Source organism: Ramularia collo-cygni (assembly GCF_900074925.1).
Source record: "Ramularia collo-cygni strain URUG2 genome assembly, contig: RCC_scaffold26, whole genome shotgun sequence".
Classification (NCBI taxonomy): domain Eukaryota; kingdom Fungi; phylum Ascomycota; class Dothideomycetes; order Mycosphaerellales; family Mycosphaerellaceae; genus Ramularia; species Ramularia collo-cygni.
This window is the reverse complement of record NW_019716280.1, coordinates 223,835-242,803: the sequence shown is the minus strand read 5'-3', so window position 1 is coordinate 242,803 and position 18,969 is coordinate 223,835. Positions and strand designations below refer to the sequence as shown.

Below are 18,969 nucleotides of genomic sequence, written 5' to 3'. Positions count from 1 at the left end.
GGTGGATAAGGGGGGGGGGGTCCAAGGTAGATGAGATAAGATAGGTACCTGCCGTTCTAACACCTAGCAAGCGAAGGCTGTTCAAGGGTACCTATTATGTAGAAGAGACGATATACCGGTCATTCATGCTCGCGAGTCACTTGCTCGACTTTTGGTGTCTTTTTCGCATAATCAATCCACTGCTTTCAATAACTCTGATTTTCTCTTCTTCTCAACTTCATCTTCATTCCCCAACCGTTGAACGACTAAAACATTCCTAAATTCCCAATTCGTCCCCCCAGCGTCTCAAACCAAAACCTCCGCCTTCCCCCCACACCCCCTTCTTCCTCTCCCTCTCCCTCCCACCAATTTCCTTCAACATCCCATCCACCTTTCCCCAAACTCCCTCTCCCAAGTACATCTCCAACCCTCCCTTCAAAATCCTCCACCAGAACCATTGCCACCTCTCGGACCCGATCCAATCCCGCCGGAGTCTTCTGCCGGGCATCCAATAATGGTCTCGACAACCCTCTACCTTCACTCTCGTGCTCCCTCGAGCTGAGAATGATGACGAGCTGGAGGGAGCTTTTCGGGGTCAGAACCGGAATGTGCTGGAGCTTATCCAGAAAACTGCATCCGCCTCTTCTGATGACCAGAACTTCATACTTGAGGGCAATGTGAGGTGGAAGAACATGCTCACATAATTCATCATCCAGGTAGAAGATTTTCGACAGGGGAAGTTTGGGTCCGAGAGGGATATCCGAGTCCCAAGCAGCAGGAAAGGGAGCCGCGCCGATTCCAGCAGGGAGGAGGGCGGAGATTGTGAATCGCTCTCTCTTGGCCTTGGCGGTTCTCTTTCCTTGTCGGGAAGAAGAAGAAGGAGAAGCAACAGGAGGATCCAAGACTATGGGAGCCGCCGAAATGGCCGCTCGAGCCGAAGCAAGCACCTCCTCCTCCTCTCCCTTTCCACCCTTCCGAAAAGAGGCCAACATGGACTCGATTTGTTCCCTCAAGCCATCGAATGCACCTCCAGCCTGCGCCTCCTCCCCCACATCACCCTCCCCTCCCACATCCACAATCAAATCCACCCATTCCGGATCCCTCAATCYACGAAATCTCTCATCATTCTCTCCATTGCCACCAAAGACGCCTCTCAACGCTTCCGCAGTGATGTAAACCATCTCCTCCTTGCCAAGCATGATTCCCGCGACGCCTTGAATTCTCAACATCTTGCCTCCTCTCCCATCTAGTCCTTCCTCTTCCACGAGGGTGAGTCGAACGCCGCTGAGACTATTCACCACCAAGCCCTCGACAATCTTCTGGAATTGTCCGAGTTGTGGTGATCCATCCGAGGTGGTGGGAAAGGTCAGAGTCGTGATGACATCTCCGACAATCTCGGCACTCCAGCCATTTGCCGGGATGAGATCTCGGGGAAGGGTYCAGGGGTAAAAGGTGTAGTTTGTGGGACTACGAACATGGCTCCATCCTATCGCTGGACGGCCTGAAATGGGATCTGAAGGACGGAGTTCCGAGGTCGATATCCGGGAAGGGTTTGTTGGGACGGTGTGGAGTTGTGCGAGAGCTGCGGCGTGGAAGAGATCGGAGCGGGCAGCAATGTTGCTGATTGTAAGGGGGAGATGTTTCGGTGGTGCTGGGCAGGTTGTCGGTCCGTGGGGAGGAGGGGATGSTTCAGGTACCTGATTTGTGTATTTTCTGTCGTTGTTGGGGTGCTTCTTGCGTGGGATGATGAGTGGATGGCCTTCGGTGGTGAAGACGATGGGGCCATCTGCTTTGTTGAGGGGATGGTCTTGATTGAAGAGGAGGTAGAAGTACTTTGCCGTTTCTCCCAGGAAAAAGCTTTCCATTCGATCTCGTCTCTCTCCACTCATGACATCTCCGAGATCCGCCCAGCCGCATTCGGTCCAGCATCTCCTGCGAATGTCTCGCAATGCCATTTCGCCGACTCGGAGCAACCAGGGATCCTTCGTGGCTTGATAGAGGTGGAAGGTGCTCTCGACAAACTCGGGCCTTCCGGCCCAATGACGAAAGTGAGGATCGATGAAGCCATTCGCCGTGTTCCATCTTTCCGGAAGAGCGGCATATCTCGTCCACAGCGCGGAGAAGAGGAGGTGCGATTCRACGGCTTCTTCCAGCTCACCGGCCAGGGTGAGCAGACCGGGATAGTAGGCGGAGRGATTGTCAATCCAGGTATACCTCAGAGCGCCGGTTGCAGGATCGACCTGGGCGTAGAAGGGATGCTTTGCTTGGGTGGGAGAACGGTAGATGTGGTGTTTGACGGCAGCGTGAGCTTGATGCCAGACCTCCAAGAAGTGGTCGGATTCGGAATCCAAGCTGGGGAGATTGCTGAGGAGGATGTGTGATTTGAGGGAGTATTCAAAAAAGGAGTCGATGCCTGCGCCAATGCCTGAGAGGGGAGGATTGGTCCAGGCACCACTCTCCGCGTCGATTCCATTTCCGAGCAAGTCGAGGGAGGAGCGACGATCCCAGACGGCCCAAAAGGCACGTTTGGCCAGACTTTCAAAGCGGGGATCGCCCGTCAGACGGGAGAGGGTGGAGAATTCCAGGATGAGACTGCCGGCTCCCGCCGCACAGTTTTCGGTGATTTCTCGTTGGCCTTGCGAGGCGGTGGTGCTGCCGCCGTGGGCAAAGCAGAAGCCTTCGGTGGTGAGGTAGAAGGGGATACCGGTGCGGAGATTGACGCGGGGGTAGGGAATGCCCGTCTGCGTGCTGAAGGCTGGGAGAAGACGAGTGGCGAGGTCGTGGGCCAGATTCAGCAGTTGGGAGGTGTAGGTGAAGCCATTGGGCCACTTGATGCCTCCCTTGTTGTTGTTGTTGAATCTAGGGTTATAGCCGCGAATGGGCAGGTCGCCGACAGCGAACAGATGTGCGGAGAGAAGGCCTCCGACGCCCCGAATGTTGGTCTCAAAGACCTGCACCTTGCTGTCCAAATCGAAAGCACACGCCCTCTTCCCGCATCCCGCCGATGAATTGGTGCCGTCTCCGTACAATTCCACCAAACTCTTGACGGCATTTTGAAAGTCCTTTAACGGTTGCCTCCCGGATTCCTCCTTGTCGTTTCCGGAGGCGAGGATGGCCAGGGTGGACAGGGAATCGATCAAGGTCAGCGAGTAGTTGCCCAGCACATCGTTCAGTCCAATGTCGGCGGGATTGTCGCGATTGCGAGTTTGGGGTTGGCAGGACAAGGGTCGGAGCTCATCTTCGGGGAAGGCGTGGAGCATGTAGTTGTCGTAGCCATGGTAGAAGAGGGAGAGGGTGTCTTGTCTAGAGGGGGAGGAGAGGTGTCAAGATGGGGTTGATAGGGATGGATGAATGGAGGATGATCAGCTTACTTACCTCAATCCCCGGGTTTCCTCATCCGTCATGCAGACCACGCTCGTCACCCAGCAGGAAAGAAGAAGGCATATCCACCAGATCAGACGACTTGGAGGGGTGAACATGGGCCATGATGGATTGCGGGCCCGCACCGCGCGCAGGTGCATCGACAGAGGGCGAGGATTCTACACTCGACCGGCCAACAACAACAACATTGGACGCTTCAACTGAAACACGGCACAAACATGCCCGACCCCAGGAATGAAGGAAATTAAAGGATGCTGGTGGAAGATGTTGGTGGTTGGTCTGTTCTAGGTGGTCGAGGCCAAAGTCCGCGGGAGTGTCGGGCGGAGGGTGAGCCGTGGAGAGTGTCAATTCCTCCCGAGCATTCAAGGAATTGTGAGGGCAGACATCAATGGAAATCAAGGAAATCATGCCCATTTGAAGAATATATAAGGGTTATACATGTGAGGGGGGAAAGAGGCCGTTTCCCCCAATATTTCCCTCCAGTAATAATTGCTACAAATCTCAAGAATATCAGATATCCAGCACATGCACGTTCTTGGAGCATTTGTTAAGAGACGGCCCATCCCGAAAGCTTCCATCGCGTCCTCGCTCTGCATCATCAGGAAAGCCATCCCAATTGAAAGATCAATCACACTTTTCCGTCGCATCACATTCCTTCCCCTTCCTCCCCTCCCCTCCCCCACATCCGACATGCTTCCCCGAGCAGCGCTCCGGGCGACGCTGCGACCGGCCATTCGCGCAAACCTCACATGTTCCTCCCTCCGCCATGCCAGCGCAAAGAAAGGGCCATCTTCATCCACATCAACATCCACCAAAAAGACTGCATCTCCTGTGACGCCCGCCAGCAAAAGGCCTCCACCTCCACCTCCTCCCCCTCCCCCGAAAGCCCATCAAAGCCCCGTCTCGGGCGCCACACGACAGACATCTCCGGGCACATCCATCCCCAAGGATCAGACATGGAAGCCGGCCGACGGCATCAAGCTTGCTGCTGCTGCAAACAATGCGGCCAAAGGAGGAGCTGCATCGCCTGTCGAAGGCGTCAGACCGGAGGAGACGGTGCATGATTCCCCCACGACATCGGCGCAAGAGCCTCTGGCGCAAAAGTGGGACGCCGATGAGCCCGTTCCCGGCAGCGTGAGAGATGTCGCCAAGGACAAGATGGCGGCGAGTGAAAACACGCCGGAAAGCGCGCAGTCCTCCCATCCTCCTCTCCCCGACCTTCGCCAGGGTATCCCCTCAACCTTTGACTTTGAATACGGTGGCAAGCAGCAGCCCAAAGAGCAGGAATCACAAGAAGACAAGCTCGATCTCACCTCCGAAGGAGGCGGCCGCAAGGGCGAGCGGGAGGAGCGCGAGTATGATAACAAGCAATACGAGACTTCCGTCGACCGACGCCGCGCACAAATGTCCAACTACCTCTACGCCTCCATCCTCCTCGCCGCCATCGGTGCCGGCCTCTACCTCTCCCGTCCCTTCAGCGTCCGCGACGACATTCCTTCCGGCTTGGAGGCTGAAGATGCCCAAGGCTGGTCTCCCAACAAGCTCCTCGCCCGAATCCGCGCGAGAATGGGCAATCAGGWCAACTACTACACCGAACCTTCCTTCCCCAAACTCCTGCCCGACGTTCCCGAATCCCAACGTCCTCCATACACCCTGGTCCTCTCCCTGGAAGACCTCATGATCCACACCACCTGGGACACCAAACACGGCTACCGCACGGCGAAACGTCCGGGTATCGACTACTTCATCCGCTACCTCTCCCAATACTACGAACTCGTCCTCTTCACCTCCGCTCCCCGCTCCATGGCCGACCCCATCATGGCCAAACTCGACCCCTACCACTTCATCATGTGGCCGCTGGGGAGAGAGGCGACCAAGTATGAAAAGGGTGAGTACGTCAAGGATCTCTCCTACCTGAACCGACCGCTGAGCAAGACGTTGATCATCGACACCCACGCTCCACACGTCAAGAACCAGCCCGAAAACGCCATTGTCCTCCCTAAATGGAACGGCGACAAATCAGACCCCCACGTCAAGGATCTCGTCGCYCTCATCCCCTTTTTGGAATACGTCGCCACCATGGGCATCGAAGACGTCCGCACCGTCATGAAGTCCTTTGAGGGAACCAACATCCCCGAGGAGTTCGCGCGGAGAGAAGCACTGGCCCGCGAGAAGTTCCAGGCCCAACTCGCAGAAGAGCGGAAACGTCGGCCCAAGTTCTCCCTCGGAAGCATTGCCGGCAGTCTCGGCGTGAAGAATACCGGCGCTGCGGGGGGAATGGTTCTGGGAGATGGACAGTCCGTCGCCGAGGGCTTGGCGCAAGGGAAGATGTTGAGCGATCAGATTCGAGAGCAAGGGCAGAGACAGTACGAGGCGTTGGAGAAGCAGATCCGGGAGCACGGAGAGGAGTGGTTGGCGGAAGAGAAGGAGGAGATCCGCAAGGCCACCGAGGCCCAGGCGAGGGAGATGAAGGGGGGCGCCTTGGCCTGGTTTGGCGGTGGGGGGAAGAAGGAGTAAACTATGCATCATGTGTATGTATGTGTGTGCAACGGCAAGATTCGCCGCTCTGGTTTGGAGACAATGTGTGCATTTAGCGTGGGGTGGTGGGGAATGAGGATCATGTGTGTGTGCCTCGACCACGGAAGAAAGTTTCATGTATAAACGTAGGTATAGAAGAATGGGATGGAACGAGGCACATATATACCCAGATTAGAGTGCTTTCAAATGTTGGGAACCAATGCTTTCCTGAAGAAGATGAAGAAGAAGAAGAAGAAGAAGAAGAAGTAGAAGATTGTTAAACAGCAGTCAAGTAGTAGTTGTTGCAAAAAGGAAAACAGAAGAGAGCAGGTGACTTATCTCTCAGAGCTGGTGTAGTTGCAAGCCACCTTCTTCTATTCTGCGCCAGTTTGTCGGTCCATTTCCTCGTAAAGCTTGTCGGGTTGTGATCCCACGCGGTTTCACTTCGCCATTGCCTTTCTGTTCATCTCATCTCGTCGGTCTCGTTCCTTCTCGCAACCTTTCTTCCACGCAAAATATGCGCTAAGCTTACCAACCGGAGCAGGCCGTATGGGAAAGAAGAGTTCCCGATCCGCCATAAAAGTCTCAATGACCCTATCCATACGGATCAGCTCCTCCTCATATTTCTTCCCCTCATGCATCCCAGCGCCATTAACAAGCTCAATCTCCCTGGTAACCTCGACTTCCCCAACCACATGCTCGAGCGCTCATTGGATGCGCACGCTCAAATTCAGTGCGGGGACCGGATCTGATTTTGTCGAGTACAATCTGCAATCCGGTACTGTTGGCACTCGAGGTGGTTTGGGTCCCAAGTCTCACGCTCCGTAAAGACATCATGCTGTAATTTCCCCATGAATGAAAAAGAGTATCCGTACCGCACTTCCCCAAGGATGGGATCCGCTTCTCAATAGCAGCGCAAACCACCTCAGTCCCTTTTCAACCTCTTCGAACTTGGAGTTGATATAGTCGCTCGTCTCACCAACTCTCAGTTTTGCTTGCCATACGCGCGCGATGTGATTGTATTATCGCGGCACGGTAACTTACAAGCGACGTATTGAAAGCGTCTACGAGCCCAGATCCCATGATCAAGCATGATTCCGTTGTAATCCCAGTATATATCCTGGAAGAGCTCGGTAGTAGATTTGGTGAAATGTAGGCCGTTGATGGCTTTGCCTGCTTTCAGGTGAGCGCGCAGAAGGTCTGTTACGTTGAATTTCCTCTCGCATTCCAGGTGAGCTTTGGAGTGTTTTGGTATGTGGGTGGCTGAGGAAAAAATGTGCGCGCCAGTTGTACCTTTCGAGGGGAGTGCGAGGAGGCAATGCGGATGGTCGGCCGTGCGGTTATTCCGCTAAGGATGCGCAGCGGAAGGTTCGACATTTTTTTGAGAACTGGTGCTGGATGATGGTCTCGCAATGCTCGATGACGAGATGAAGTTCAAGCTTTGTTTTGCTGAAGCTACCTATCAAGATACAGATAAATCCGGGGATCGGTCTTGGCATAGATAAAGTTGCCCCACTTGAGTGAATTCGAAGTGGAGTCCTTCCCAAACAGATATTTTCTGTAATGCATGTGATAATAGCCTGGGCTATATGATCGAGTGCTAAGTTATGGAAGCTTATCGTGAGTTATTTCGAGTCCTGGCGCTTTGTTTGCTTAAGATTCCACGAGATTAGCAATGCTCTCGACCCTAGCCAGAGCTATCGACAATTAAACGACGAGAAGTAGGAACGATTATATGTTACGAATCATAACCAAAGTGATGTTATCATACTACAGTGTCGGGTATGAGAGTAGTACATACCGGATGTAGATTGAGGGGATATGAGATCTGAACCGTCTCCAAGATCTGCGAAATCTAGATTTGCCTGATTTTATGACCAGCCCCATGTTCTTCTCTATCCCAAGCGTCCTGGCACAGCCTTTTGCATCTTTGTTATAGTCCCTAGATAAGTGGCAGTTTCTCGTTGGATTCTGCGCGTAATTTGCTCCATTGTCGGTGAGACCTACAGTGAATATTGACAGGAGGTTACTTCCGCTTACTTCACTACAGTCACCCAACAAAAAAAGACACCCTACATTCACTCTCACTTACTAATATAAGTCTCACAGTCGCCAAACACAATCAAAACATCCTCAACATGCAAAACATGGCAATGTCCCATCATGCCGCCTTCATCTCACAGCGCGCAACGAACCGCAATTTATTCCAACCCAGACGATTCCAACGACTCGATGATCCGACACATAATGGCCAACTACCAACGAATCATCGCCCTGGACCCCGGAGGAATGTCCATCTCAATCACCATCGTGGAAGAAATCGTGACAGGGAAAACGATACCATTTCGAAGCAAATTTCCAATGAAAAGCCGGAGCGCGTAATCAGCCTCGATCAGAACTCTTCGAAAAATTAATCCATCGATATGGATGGAAATTGCAGTAATTTGAACACAATGTTACCAATACGCCTCTAATCGCGAAGCCACACATATCATATTGGAGTTACTGTGACGGAGGCACGATCGAAGAGACGACTCTGAGATTCTCTTCTCAACGGGGGGGAATGCGATACGTCGAGAGTCTCATTTGGCATGTTCTAGTGAGCTGTATCAACGCCCTGGACTTTCTACAACCGGGGACCCATCGATCGCTTTGGTCAACGAAAGGGATTTTTTGCTCTGGGATGCGATTTATCATTTAGATGTTAAAAACAGACAATGTCTTCTTCTTCCAGGATATCGGGCTGCAGTATCCTCGAGTTGTACTTGGGGGATTTCGGCGCTGAGGTTTCCAAATCGGATATTGTTAGTGGGAGAGTTAAAAGTTTCTGAGGCGCCTGCGCAGGCACTTGGGTGGCAAGCCCCTGAACAGATCGAGGCGAGGGGGTATGGATCTAAAACTGACTCTTGGCAATTGGGAGCTGTGATTCAGACTATGTGTTTGATGGAGCCTATCATGGATCGGGAAGTTTTGGAGAGTGAGAGGCCTTGTGGTGGGGGATACAGTCGGGAGTTGAATTCTTTTGTGGCGCGTCTTACTAAGAGGGAAATTTGGCTACGGTGGAATGCGGAAGATATGGCGGATCTGGCCCAACAGGGATTCAGGAGAGCGAGACTTACGGAGCGGATACGGTACTAGTGGAGTGGTGGAGTTCGATGGTGTTCTGTCTTGCGCGATCGACTTACATGGTCTGCGAGAATTGGCAGGTCTCTGTCTTGGCTTTGGGGGCTTCTCCCCTAAATTTCCCCTTCTGATATTGGTCTGGGGGAGCTCTACTCCTCACAATCAAAGCCATGACCGAATAATATTTCTGTCAGCTTCTGGTATTCCAGTCTCTTGCAATTGTTTACGTCTAACGATGCCGCGCAACTCCATGTATCGTCAAAAGATCTCCTCCCTGAACCCCCTCCTTCACAGGATCGCATACTATAAGCATACCACATGCAAATGATTGAGTTACTTCCCGACTGTATAACATACTGCACATAGCGGCCGATGAAGAGTGAATACCGACTGCCGCATGCCTGGTTCGCATATTCACTCGCTGTCGTTTGAGCTAGCCTCTCTCCGTCAGCCCCGTTGACATTCGACTTCTTCAACATCCTCAAAAGTTTCACAATGCTTTTGTCATACACCCAATCCCATCCACAAAGCCCTTGTTGCGCGTTCGCCAACACGATCCATACTATTTATGTACGGCCCTCAAGCCTTCGAGGGTTTCCAAAGTCATTTGCATCATCCACATCGTTGCACAACCACATCGACAACGCCCATCTCACAAAACTGTTGCATAAACATCGCAACAAGTCTTCCACAACTAACTCTTAACATCTGAGCAATGAATTTCCTGTTCGGCCCAGGACGGAGCGTTCACGGCCCTCACATTCGACGAACGGACAGACATGCAAGAATGATGCCACACCGAGCAGACATGATGAGAGGTCCATTCGACCCGGAAAGTTTCGCATACGGCCTAGGCGGATATGGACTTGGACCTGGAGTGTTTGGACATGCAGTACCACACCAAGGATACAACGTTCGTACCGTCAGTCCTCAGCGCCGACATGCAGTACGAGGCCAGATATACGAGGGCCGCGCGCACCATCCTCATCATCGGCGGTCCAGCCTGCGCGAAGCAGAAATCAGACAGCGCGAGCAAGAAATTCAGACGTCCAGACCGGGTCCGACAATACCAAGCCAATGCGCCGCCGCCGCAGCAAAGCCGCTTTCCATTCACGGTGTTTGGCAAGGGTCCTGAAAACAGACCGGACCCAACTGGTGGTGTGCGCGGTAGTGGACGTTCGGGCCAGCACGTTGGCCGAGACATCATGCGCAAGTACATTGTCAAGAAGGCATTGGTCAAGGGCGGAATGTCCGAGGCCGTCAACATTGTTCAAGACAAGATGACTGGCAAGCTGTTCGTCCAAAAGTCCATTGCCCTGCGAGACCAAWWTYKWYYTMAWGAKMSSGCGMSMRCCGAGATCWACACACTCCTCAAAATCGCCGCGCATGGCCGACATGAAAAAAACCTCAACGCCATCATCGAGTCGGAGGTCAACGAGCCTCGCCAGAAGTGCTTCATGATCCTCGAATTCTGCGATATGGGAAGTGTCAGCGATTACATTGCCAAAGGTCAAAGACAGAGAGGAGGACGTGGATCTGAGCAGCAATCCGCCTGGAATCTCCTGGCTGGCGTGGCTAATGGCCTGGACTTCCTCCACACCGGCAGGATGAACGGTCGCACCGTCTCCCGAAACTGGGATCCGATTTCGCACTTGGACATCAAGCCAGCCAACGTCTTCATCTGCTCACAGGGAGGCAGACATGGCCACTTTCGCATCGTGCTGGCCGATTTCGGTTGCGCGGTCGCGAGTAGTGATATTCAGCGGCAGATCCGACATCCCTTTGTGCAGGAGTGCGGAACGCCATGCTATTACCCGCCTGAGGGTAAGAACAACAACGGTCGTACGACGGAGCTTTATTATGTATGGTCCAACAACGGACATTTGGCAGCTGGGCGCAACGGTTCAGGCATTCTGCAGGTTCATCGACGTGCCTGATCGCGCGCGCGCCTCTCGTCATCTCAAGCTTGTGGCAGTCAATATTCGAATAGGCTGAATCGGCTTGTCCAGCAGCTTTGCAGCTCACAGCGTCTACACCGGCCAAACGCAGGTAACATCGCTCGCGAGGCGGCGGACGCATTCGAGCGATCTGTGAGGAATGGATGGGACTAGTCAATTTCGTGCTCTTGCTGCTTGAGGGCGGAAATGCTGGGAGTTTGAACGCAAGGAAGAAAGGTGAAATCTCWGTTGATAGAAACAATGCAATTCTCAAATCGCAAGCTTACCAGTTCTCCTCTCCTTTGATATAATGTGTTGCTCATTGTATGACGAAGGATGAAGTGAAGACGAAGTTTGTGCTCCGGCAGAAAGCACGCGAAAGCGTCGGCGAAGTCCGAAATGGATCACCGCCCTCGGTAGAACTATATACCTTGCCAACCTACGATTAGATAAACTAGAAAAGAAACCACAGGCATCCACCGTCCCTCTTACATGCCCTCCCACAATTCCACTTCAACAGAAAGACTGTCCGCCCTATCATCCCACCTCCCCCCCCCCAAAAAATGTCCACCCGACCCTTCATAACCTGCCACGTCCTCGACACAACAACCGGAAAACCAGCCCCCAACATCCCCGTCAAACTCCGCCTCCTCTCTCCCATCCCCACAACAACAACCCACTGGACCGCAACAACCAACACCGACGGTCGCGTCCCAGCCTGGACATCTTCTTCCACCGGCGTAGAAATCAACGAAGTAGTCCAAAGCATCAAATCGCAACTCCTCCTCACAGACGAAGATCAAATGATCTGGAGTTTAACCTTCCAAACAGAAACATATTTTGGAAAAGGCAAGACTTTTTGGCCGGAAGTGGAATTAAGATTTGTGGCTAAGAGGGAGGAGGAGCATTACCATGTTCCGTTGCTTTTGGGGCCTTGGAGCTTTACTACTTATCGGGGATCTTGAAGGGTCTACTACATGTATGAGCGTGAGCGTGAGCGTGTAGGGAGATATTGTGATGGGAGTAGTCACACAGAATTGGATGTGGCTTGATTGCAGAGTTGCGATACGCCAGGTGAAAGATGGTAGGTTGAAGAGGTGGCTATGGCTTGTGTTGGAGTGGAGAGCGGGGAGACTGTCGTACTGGGGAAACAGCCTTCTTCAGAAGCATCTTTGCATTACGAAGATTGCAATTGTATGGCAATGCTGGCGGTGTATCTGCAAGCAGAGACAAGGATCATCTGCGTTCGACAGCCATTGGGCTCGGGGGATGCTACCGTATGCACCAAAGTACTACGGATATCTGCTGCGGAGTGATGGACTCCATTGACATTGTCGGACAGGGAGGAGGCTATAGCTTTGCTTGAATGGTACATTAGATGTCCGTTCTCATCGCAGAACACCTCGAGCGTTTGCTTCACCACACTCCACATCTACGAGAAAAGAGTGCTTGAGACGGCAATCTATCAGTTGGCAGGAGCGGTTTTCAGCAATTAAATGCAGGGTATCTAGTATGCTATCGTAGGGACGGACAAGCGAACATTTCTTTTCCAGCTCATCCTGCCCTCCATCCTGTCATGCTTGAATTCGTGTCATCGTGTTTCTCGTTCACCTGGAGGACTACCTCAAAATCAATCGCCCGAGCGCAGCATGTAGATCTTCCTCGCTCATATCGGGGAGCCGCCTTCTTTGAATCACTCGCCCGGTCAGCTTGTCACGTTGTTCGCGCTCCACCACCTCGGGGATAGACTCCAGCCAGCAACTCGTCCTTAATATCCATCAATCATGAAGTTGATGGGTCGGGCAACTTCCCGTACCCTTAGTATCCCACCAAGAGCGAATGCACTTTCTATGAAACTTGCAAAGACATTCCATCCGACCTAGCTCCTGTCCGACTTCGAATTCATCTAGGCAGATCTGGCACTCTGGCAAGCGGCCGTCTTCTTCTGCTATGCAATCTTTCTCCGTGGCATGAAACACTGCCATTCCACGGGGACGATATGGAGGTAGTGGAAGAGGGTTGCTCAGAGTCTCACCACCAGGTCGTGCAACAGGGGTGTTATTGCTGGGAGACCCGGAGGATGTGGAGAATCTGGAGATTACGCAAGCCTGGACGTGGTTTTCACGGTTACTCTCCCCAGGTGGTAGCTCACAGCCACATACCGGACATTCGTCTTCTTCTGCTATTTCCCTGCGGGGTCGTGGTGGTGGAGGCTGCATTGGTGGTCCGGAAGGCGCARATGAACTTGCGCTGGGGGGTCCCATGTTGTGACGACGGTGACGAGCAGCTAGATATGCACTGCTCGATATGGGCGCCATTGAAGAGCTGGGATTTATGCGGCTGCTGTTGTTATAGCTAGGTGCTCGCAAGTCCTGATAGGTATTGGATCTTGGTCGTTGCGAGGGATGCATTCCCGATCGATATCTCGTGGGAGYTGGTGGGTGTGGTATATCGACAGTAGCACTCGCCGGTGCGACTGCGGTAGTGGGATTTGGAGAAAGTGGTGGTACCCATGGATCTGGTACGCACGGGTTGCATACCCTCACCACCTCGCCGCCTCCCAGCTCACTGTGGTGAGGGGTATCATAGGGGGTAACGATGTACTGGCGAGGAATGGTGATGCGGTGGGGAGAGCAGGCAGCGCAGACGACACGCCCGCACTTCCTACAGTGGTGCTTACGGGTCCAAAGCCCAAAGACTGTGTGGCAGACGGGGCACTCGTCCACGGCAGCGTCGGGCTGCCATGCCGGCGGCGTGGGAGTCTCTGCCCCATCGCGGGTTGGGGTGCTGCTTGGTGTGGCCATGCTCGGACGTAGGTTCATGTAGAGTCGTTCGCGTTGTGGGAAAGAAAGTGGAATTCGATGGAACTGGCGGGGATAGCGGGGCGGCGTGGTCAGGTCGATGGCGTTTTGGCGATTGCTTCCGCCCTCTGCGATGGTGGTGGTGGTGGTGGTGGTGGTGGGGTCGAGTGTGTCTCCAATGCGTCTACGCTTGTTCATGGCGAAGATGTGAGCGGACGTGAGACGGATGCGATAGCTGTCCAGCTAACATGGAAATGATGATCTATGGGTGTGCGATAACGTCAAGTTACTATTCAAGCGCAAGGTCGCGTGCTTGCGCGTGAGATCATCCGATCGATCCGCTTTTCTCATCAGCACAGCTTCCCTCATGCACCATCCCGTTGAATGTCGACAGGAGGCTTGATCTAGCGGGCGAGCTTCTGCTCTGCCTCGATTGAAAAGTTAACAGGTGGCATTGTGCGTTCCAAGCCTCACCTCAGCATCCTCCATGCCGAAAGAAATGGAAGGAGGAGGAATCAAAAGTGGCTCACGTGCCTCCAAGCTCCAAGCTTTGCGGCCCCGGCGGGCATCCCTGAAGGCGGTCACGGGATGTGCCGATGGCGCCCTAAACGGCAAGTGCATGTGCCAGGAGTCAATTCTCCGCCTTCACAAACCTAAGTAATATTCATCCCCACAAACTACCTAAGAACGAGAGGAAAGGTCGACACATTGACCGAGTGACCGGTTGACGATCAATCTAGGTGTGGTGTGGTGTGGTGTGGTGTGGTGTGTCAAACCTGCCAGACGAACCCGAAGAATGATTAGAGTCGATCCCACTGAAGTATCACAAGATGTGATGWCCTTCGGAGCTGTCAGTAGATCAGGCGAACCCTCCCATCCCCCTAAGTATAGTAGTACGGCCAACGACACATTAGCTTACCATAAGTCAGTCTGGACAGGTCTCACCAGAGCATCTCTGAAGGAGCTCCCCTCATGAATGATCAGGAGATTGGCCTAGAACCCATTTCGGCACCTTTGCTCTTCGCATAGTTTATTAATTAATCCTCGCAAAATTGTCCTTATTGTGGTGGCAGCATGCATGGCAGACTATCACTGCCAGAACTAGTTCATATCATCGCACATCCTTCGTGTATCGAAATACTTTCTCTCCTTACTTTTTGTATTTCGATACACGAAGGTAGGTAGGTATACAGACCCGCCAAGCCCTCTGGGCTAGCTTCACTGACGACTACTGTATGCGGATCCACAAACTTATACCATCATTTTGACATTGAAAAATCACAATGTCGACTCATCTCTGATGCGACTATTATGTTGTGATAAAACGTCACGAAAGACGCCATTTGATCCAATCCAATCCTCCCCTTTGTGAAGCCGCCTAGAGTTGTAAGAATAATTACATTATTACATTACATCATCCGATCGATCGATCCCATGCACACCGCTGCCTTGCTACCACGACAGCCATTCATTCATTCATTCCCTTATTGAGTTGCCTCAAAATCCACGGTCTAAATCATCCCAAGCGTAAATTGGTGCCAGTTTCCAAATCATCCTCCTCTCCACCCAATCCAAATCCAATCCAATCAACCTCCTTTCAAAAGTTGGTCCCGAGAAAAAAAAAAAACCCCCCCGCATGCATACACACATGCGGCCCGCTTTTCTAACTATACAGGCATCATCCCTCAACAACAAACACACCTCGTACACAACAAGTAAAGTGCCAACGTCACCACATCCACAGACAAACCCACTGTCGACCAGCATTGCTCGCCCAATCATCATCAGCCACGTCGTCGTCGTCGTGGATGTAGTGGTACTCCGTCGCCGCTGGGCCTCCTCCTCGCAAATCTACTACTTCCGTCGCTGTTGAGATCGAGGGGGACGATCCAGTCGATGGTGGTTGATTCCTCGCGGTCCCGCGCCTGTGACGTCTTTGCTGCTGCTGGCGGCGCGCACGCTGCTGCCGTGGCTGCGGTGTGCATGATGATGATGATGATGATGCTGCACCTGACTGCTGCTGCTGTTGTTGTTGTTGTTGTTGTTGTTGTTGTTGTTGTTGTTGTTGTTGTTGCTGCTGCTGCTGGAAGGGCGGGGGCCGCGAAGCCGAGAAAAAGACGCTTGATCCTGGGGTGATAATTGCTGCTGTCGTTGATGATTCTGAGAGTTGATCGCTGTGAATGCTGCTTGCTGTTGCGTGAGAGTTTGGGTTGGTAGGCGCTGTTGATGTGGGTGGGGTTGCTGGGGGAGATTTTGTTGTGCATGTGAGTATCCGCCGCCTTCGGGGTAATTGTGAACGTATTGGTTGCTCGACATGAAGGGTGTGGAAACCACTGGATAGGGCGCTGCTGTGACTTGGCTGACGGGGATCGTAGAGGGTATGTTGGGGGTTGTTGGATGAGAGCGATTCGAAGCTGGCGCGTTGCCGGCCATGTTCCAGCCAAGGGGCTCGAAAGACGGCACGACGTAACCTTGCAGACCTGGATCTTCGAGCAGAAACATTCCGGTGTTCCCCATCACGGCATCCCCGGAAAAGTCCGCCATGGCTGCAGTGTCGACGTGGAGGCGTGGATGGTAGTAGCCTTGAGAGTGCATTGATCGCTGAGACATGGAGGCCTCTCGCTCTCGCTCATCCCTTCGATTCCCCAGCATCACGATCCCGTCCGAGATCCGCCGTACAGCAAGCTCGGCAAGTTTATGCACACCGTTGCGTTGCAATTCCTGAAACACCACAAAAGCCTGTTCCACCAGCCATTGGTTTTGTTCCTGCTCTGTCTCCCATGCGTCGAGGATTAAAATCATACACGCGTTAAACGCTTGCTGTCCCATGGTCCAAGAGATTAGCACGGCAGGATTCCGCCGTCGAAAGAAGAGGAATGCGTGGAGGAGAGAGATTGAAGAGTTGATCACCAAGGCTCTGCCACGAAGTGGTGCTGGATGAAGAGGTTGATCGTTATGCCCAGAAGGCATCGGCACACCCATATTCTGATGTGGACGTGGCGGGGGTCCCATAGAGCTCGGTGGTGAGTGATCGCCAGGCATACCTTGCGTCCGCTCGACTCGCTGGCGGTTGAGAAGTACCAGGAAAGACTGGACTTTGGCGAAAAGAGCTAGAATGCTGTTAGACAAACTCTAGGAATGATCAAAAACCCAGACTTACTTGCAGACATGGCCTCCAAAGGCCAATCCGGAAGCGGCGTCTGATCACGCAACCAGCTCTCGTTGAATTGAAGCGCCTCCGGCATGGTATCCCACAGTCCCAGGAGCTTGTCGGTATATTCATCAATCTTTCCAACATTCATCAGCCCATCAGAACTCAAAATCTGTCGGGCCAGGATGGTGAAGTGATCAATGAACTCTCCCAGTCGTAGAATGGTCGCATTCGATGTCAAAGGCTCGGGTGGTGGACAATCTCCTATTCCGGATATTCCCAGGGGCCTTCCCAGCGTCACGGAGTACTGCTGATCCATATGCAACATCCACCACCACAGCGTCTTCCTTGTGGTACTCTCCCACTGCGGAGGTGCTGGATTCAGGAATTTCGGGTCTCGATGGAGGCCTATTGAGTGCGCCATTCGTATGGTGGTACCGAACAAAGTCCATGCGTCGAGGAATCGACCGCTGTTGGTCAAATATGGACCGATCATAATCAGTGTCTGCAAAGCGAGTAGAGTTGGCGTGTTCATGAATGATGCGAGACGTAATGCTTGCATGGAAGCAGCCACTACATGCCAATCAGTTGATATCTCTCTCAACATCATTCTCGTATACTCACGATACACATCGCTCTTCCTTCTCGTCTCTTCGACTGCTCCAGCTATCCACTCGCCGTGAAGGTCATAGACGCTCATTTGCATGCCGGTAGCAAGCGTCGCGAAGATGAGCGCCAGCATGTCCGGAAATCGCTCAGCGTTACCCTCCATGTCAGATAGGAACCGTTCGACCTCTTTCTTCGTCACCTCGTCCGGAGTGTGTGGAAAGTAGCATGACTGGGCTCGTCGTTGGAACATGTCGAGACAAGCGTAAATTTCATCGTGCGAGGTAAGCAACGCCCGTGCCATCTCCACGGCTGAGTTTCCTCCATGCCATATGATGGGAAATGGATACGCAGCAGAGCCATCAGATGCTGCATACATGTCACGTCCTCGTGGGACTGTGTGTGTCAGAGATTGGCTACCGAATTGAAGGTTCGCGAACTGAAAAATCCGTCAGCTATTACATCTTACAGTACAAACCACCTGTCTTACATCGGCGACTATGTTCGCAAGACCGGGTGTCCCAAAGTAGAGATTATCGACACGTTCTGAAGTCTTGAAGCGTCGTTGTCGTGTCGCTGCCGCTCGGGATGTCGATTTCGAAGCCTTGCGATCAGATTCATCTTCATCTTCCTCCTCCCCAGAATGGGAGAGACGGGACGTTTGCAGACGTTCTCTCAGCCGCTGATTCTCTGCTCGTAACTTGCGAATCTCGTATGATTGTTGTATCGGACTGTAGTCGTTGCCTTCTCCAACAACAAACTCGCATTCCTTGGGATGTCCTCGAGCACAGCAAGCGGAACATGGTTTGGTTCGGTCGCACTACAACTCCGTCGTCAACCATCATTCTTTCGATCGTCAAGATGAAACTTACCTTGACCTTGCGCTCACGGCATTTTGTACAAGACAGTAGCTGACGAGTCTGTGGCTTCTTCTGCCTCTCCCCCGATCCGCTCCTGTGTTGCTGGTTTGACGACGGGCCTGGAGCCGGAGCCGGAACCGACGGTCCATAGCCAGCCCACGATGTTGAAGACATGTTTAGGATCGACGACCCAGTAGAGTGGAAAGCATGCCGGTCTAAATGTCAAGTGGATGCAGAAGACCGTGTTGATAAGCGAAGAGCCACAACATCTTGCTGAAGCCGGACCGCTTGTTCCAGGGCGACTAGTGTTGGGCTATAACATCATCAAAGTGTTGCAATGTTCTTACACCCTCAAAGCGGACAGCTGCATGAGACCCATCAACCATTTCCAGACCCACTCCTGCGAGATCTCTGCCTGTCAAGAGTAGGGGTATGGACCTACAGTAGTCTTAGTGTACACGTACTTGGTAGATGTGGCGTCTGCCGACATATTCGTTCGTCCAATCCCGTCATGGAGTGATGCTCGGCGGTATGCCACTGCCTCTTCCGGTCAAGGAGGGCGAGCGTAGTCGACCCCCACGGCTGAGGTGGTCGTACGCAAACCGACATCCAGT

The 18,969-nt window shown here is 52.8% G+C and overlaps 6 protein-coding genes; 3 read left to right on the top strand and 3 right to left on the bottom strand.

Moving 5' to 3' along the window:
• Positions 1 to 245: 245 nt before the first annotated feature.
• RCC_11071 (related to glycosyl hydrolase) lies at positions 246 to 3,500 on the bottom strand (the record flags this gene model as incomplete). XM_023776298.1 has 2 exons in its annotated part: positions 246 to 3,282; positions 3,355 to 3,500. 2 exons carry the CDS (start codon positions 3,498 to 3,500, stop codon positions 246 to 248), a joined length of 3,183 nt encoding a protein of 1,060 aa, XP_023632066.1.
• A 550-nt stretch (positions 3,501 to 4,050) lies between these two features.
• Positions 4,051 to 5,877, top strand: RCC_11070 (related to mitochondrial translocase protein; the record flags this gene model as incomplete). The annotated part of the gene is made up of 1 exon (XM_023776297.1): positions 4,051 to 5,877. The coding sequence occupies one exon, from the start codon at positions 4,051 to 4,053 to the stop codon at positions 5,875 to 5,877; it is 1,827 nt and encodes a 608-aa protein (XP_023632065.1).
• Positions 5,878 to 9,941: 4,064 nt separating this feature from the next.
• RCC_11069 (uncharacterized protein) lies at positions 9,942 to 10,937 on the top strand (the record flags this gene model as incomplete). Its single annotated transcript, XM_023776296.1, has 1 exon — positions 9,942 to 10,937. The coding sequence occupies one exon, from the start codon at positions 9,942 to 9,944 to the stop codon at positions 10,935 to 10,937; it is 996 nt and encodes a 331-aa protein (XP_023632064.1).
• Positions 10,938 to 11,500: 563 nt separating this feature from the next.
• On the top strand, positions 11,501 to 11,902 carry RCC_11068 (related to transthyretin-like protein pucM; the record flags this gene model as incomplete). Its single annotated transcript, XM_023776295.1, has 1 exon — positions 11,501 to 11,902. One exon carries the CDS (start codon positions 11,501 to 11,503, stop codon positions 11,900 to 11,902), a length of 402 nt encoding a protein of 133 aa, XP_023632063.1.
• Positions 11,903 to 12,715: 813 nt separating this feature from the next.
• Positions 12,716 to 13,936, bottom strand: RCC_11067 (uncharacterized protein; the record flags this gene model as incomplete). Its single annotated transcript, XM_023776294.1, has 1 exon — positions 12,716 to 13,936. One exon carries the CDS (start codon positions 13,934 to 13,936, stop codon positions 12,716 to 12,718), a length of 1,221 nt encoding a protein of 406 aa, XP_023632062.1.
• Positions 13,937 to 15,592: 1,656 nt separating this feature from the next.
• On the bottom strand, positions 15,593 to 18,529 carry RCC_11066 (uncharacterized protein; the record flags this gene model as incomplete). XM_023776293.1 has 5 exons in its annotated part: positions 15,593 to 16,848; positions 16,899 to 17,462; positions 17,514 to 17,934; positions 17,986 to 18,315; positions 18,368 to 18,529. The coding sequence occupies 5 exons, from the start codon at positions 18,527 to 18,529 to the stop codon at positions 15,593 to 15,595; spliced, it is 2,733 nt and encodes a 910-aa protein (XP_023632061.1).
• Between the last annotated feature and the right edge of the window lie 440 nt (positions 18,530 to 18,969).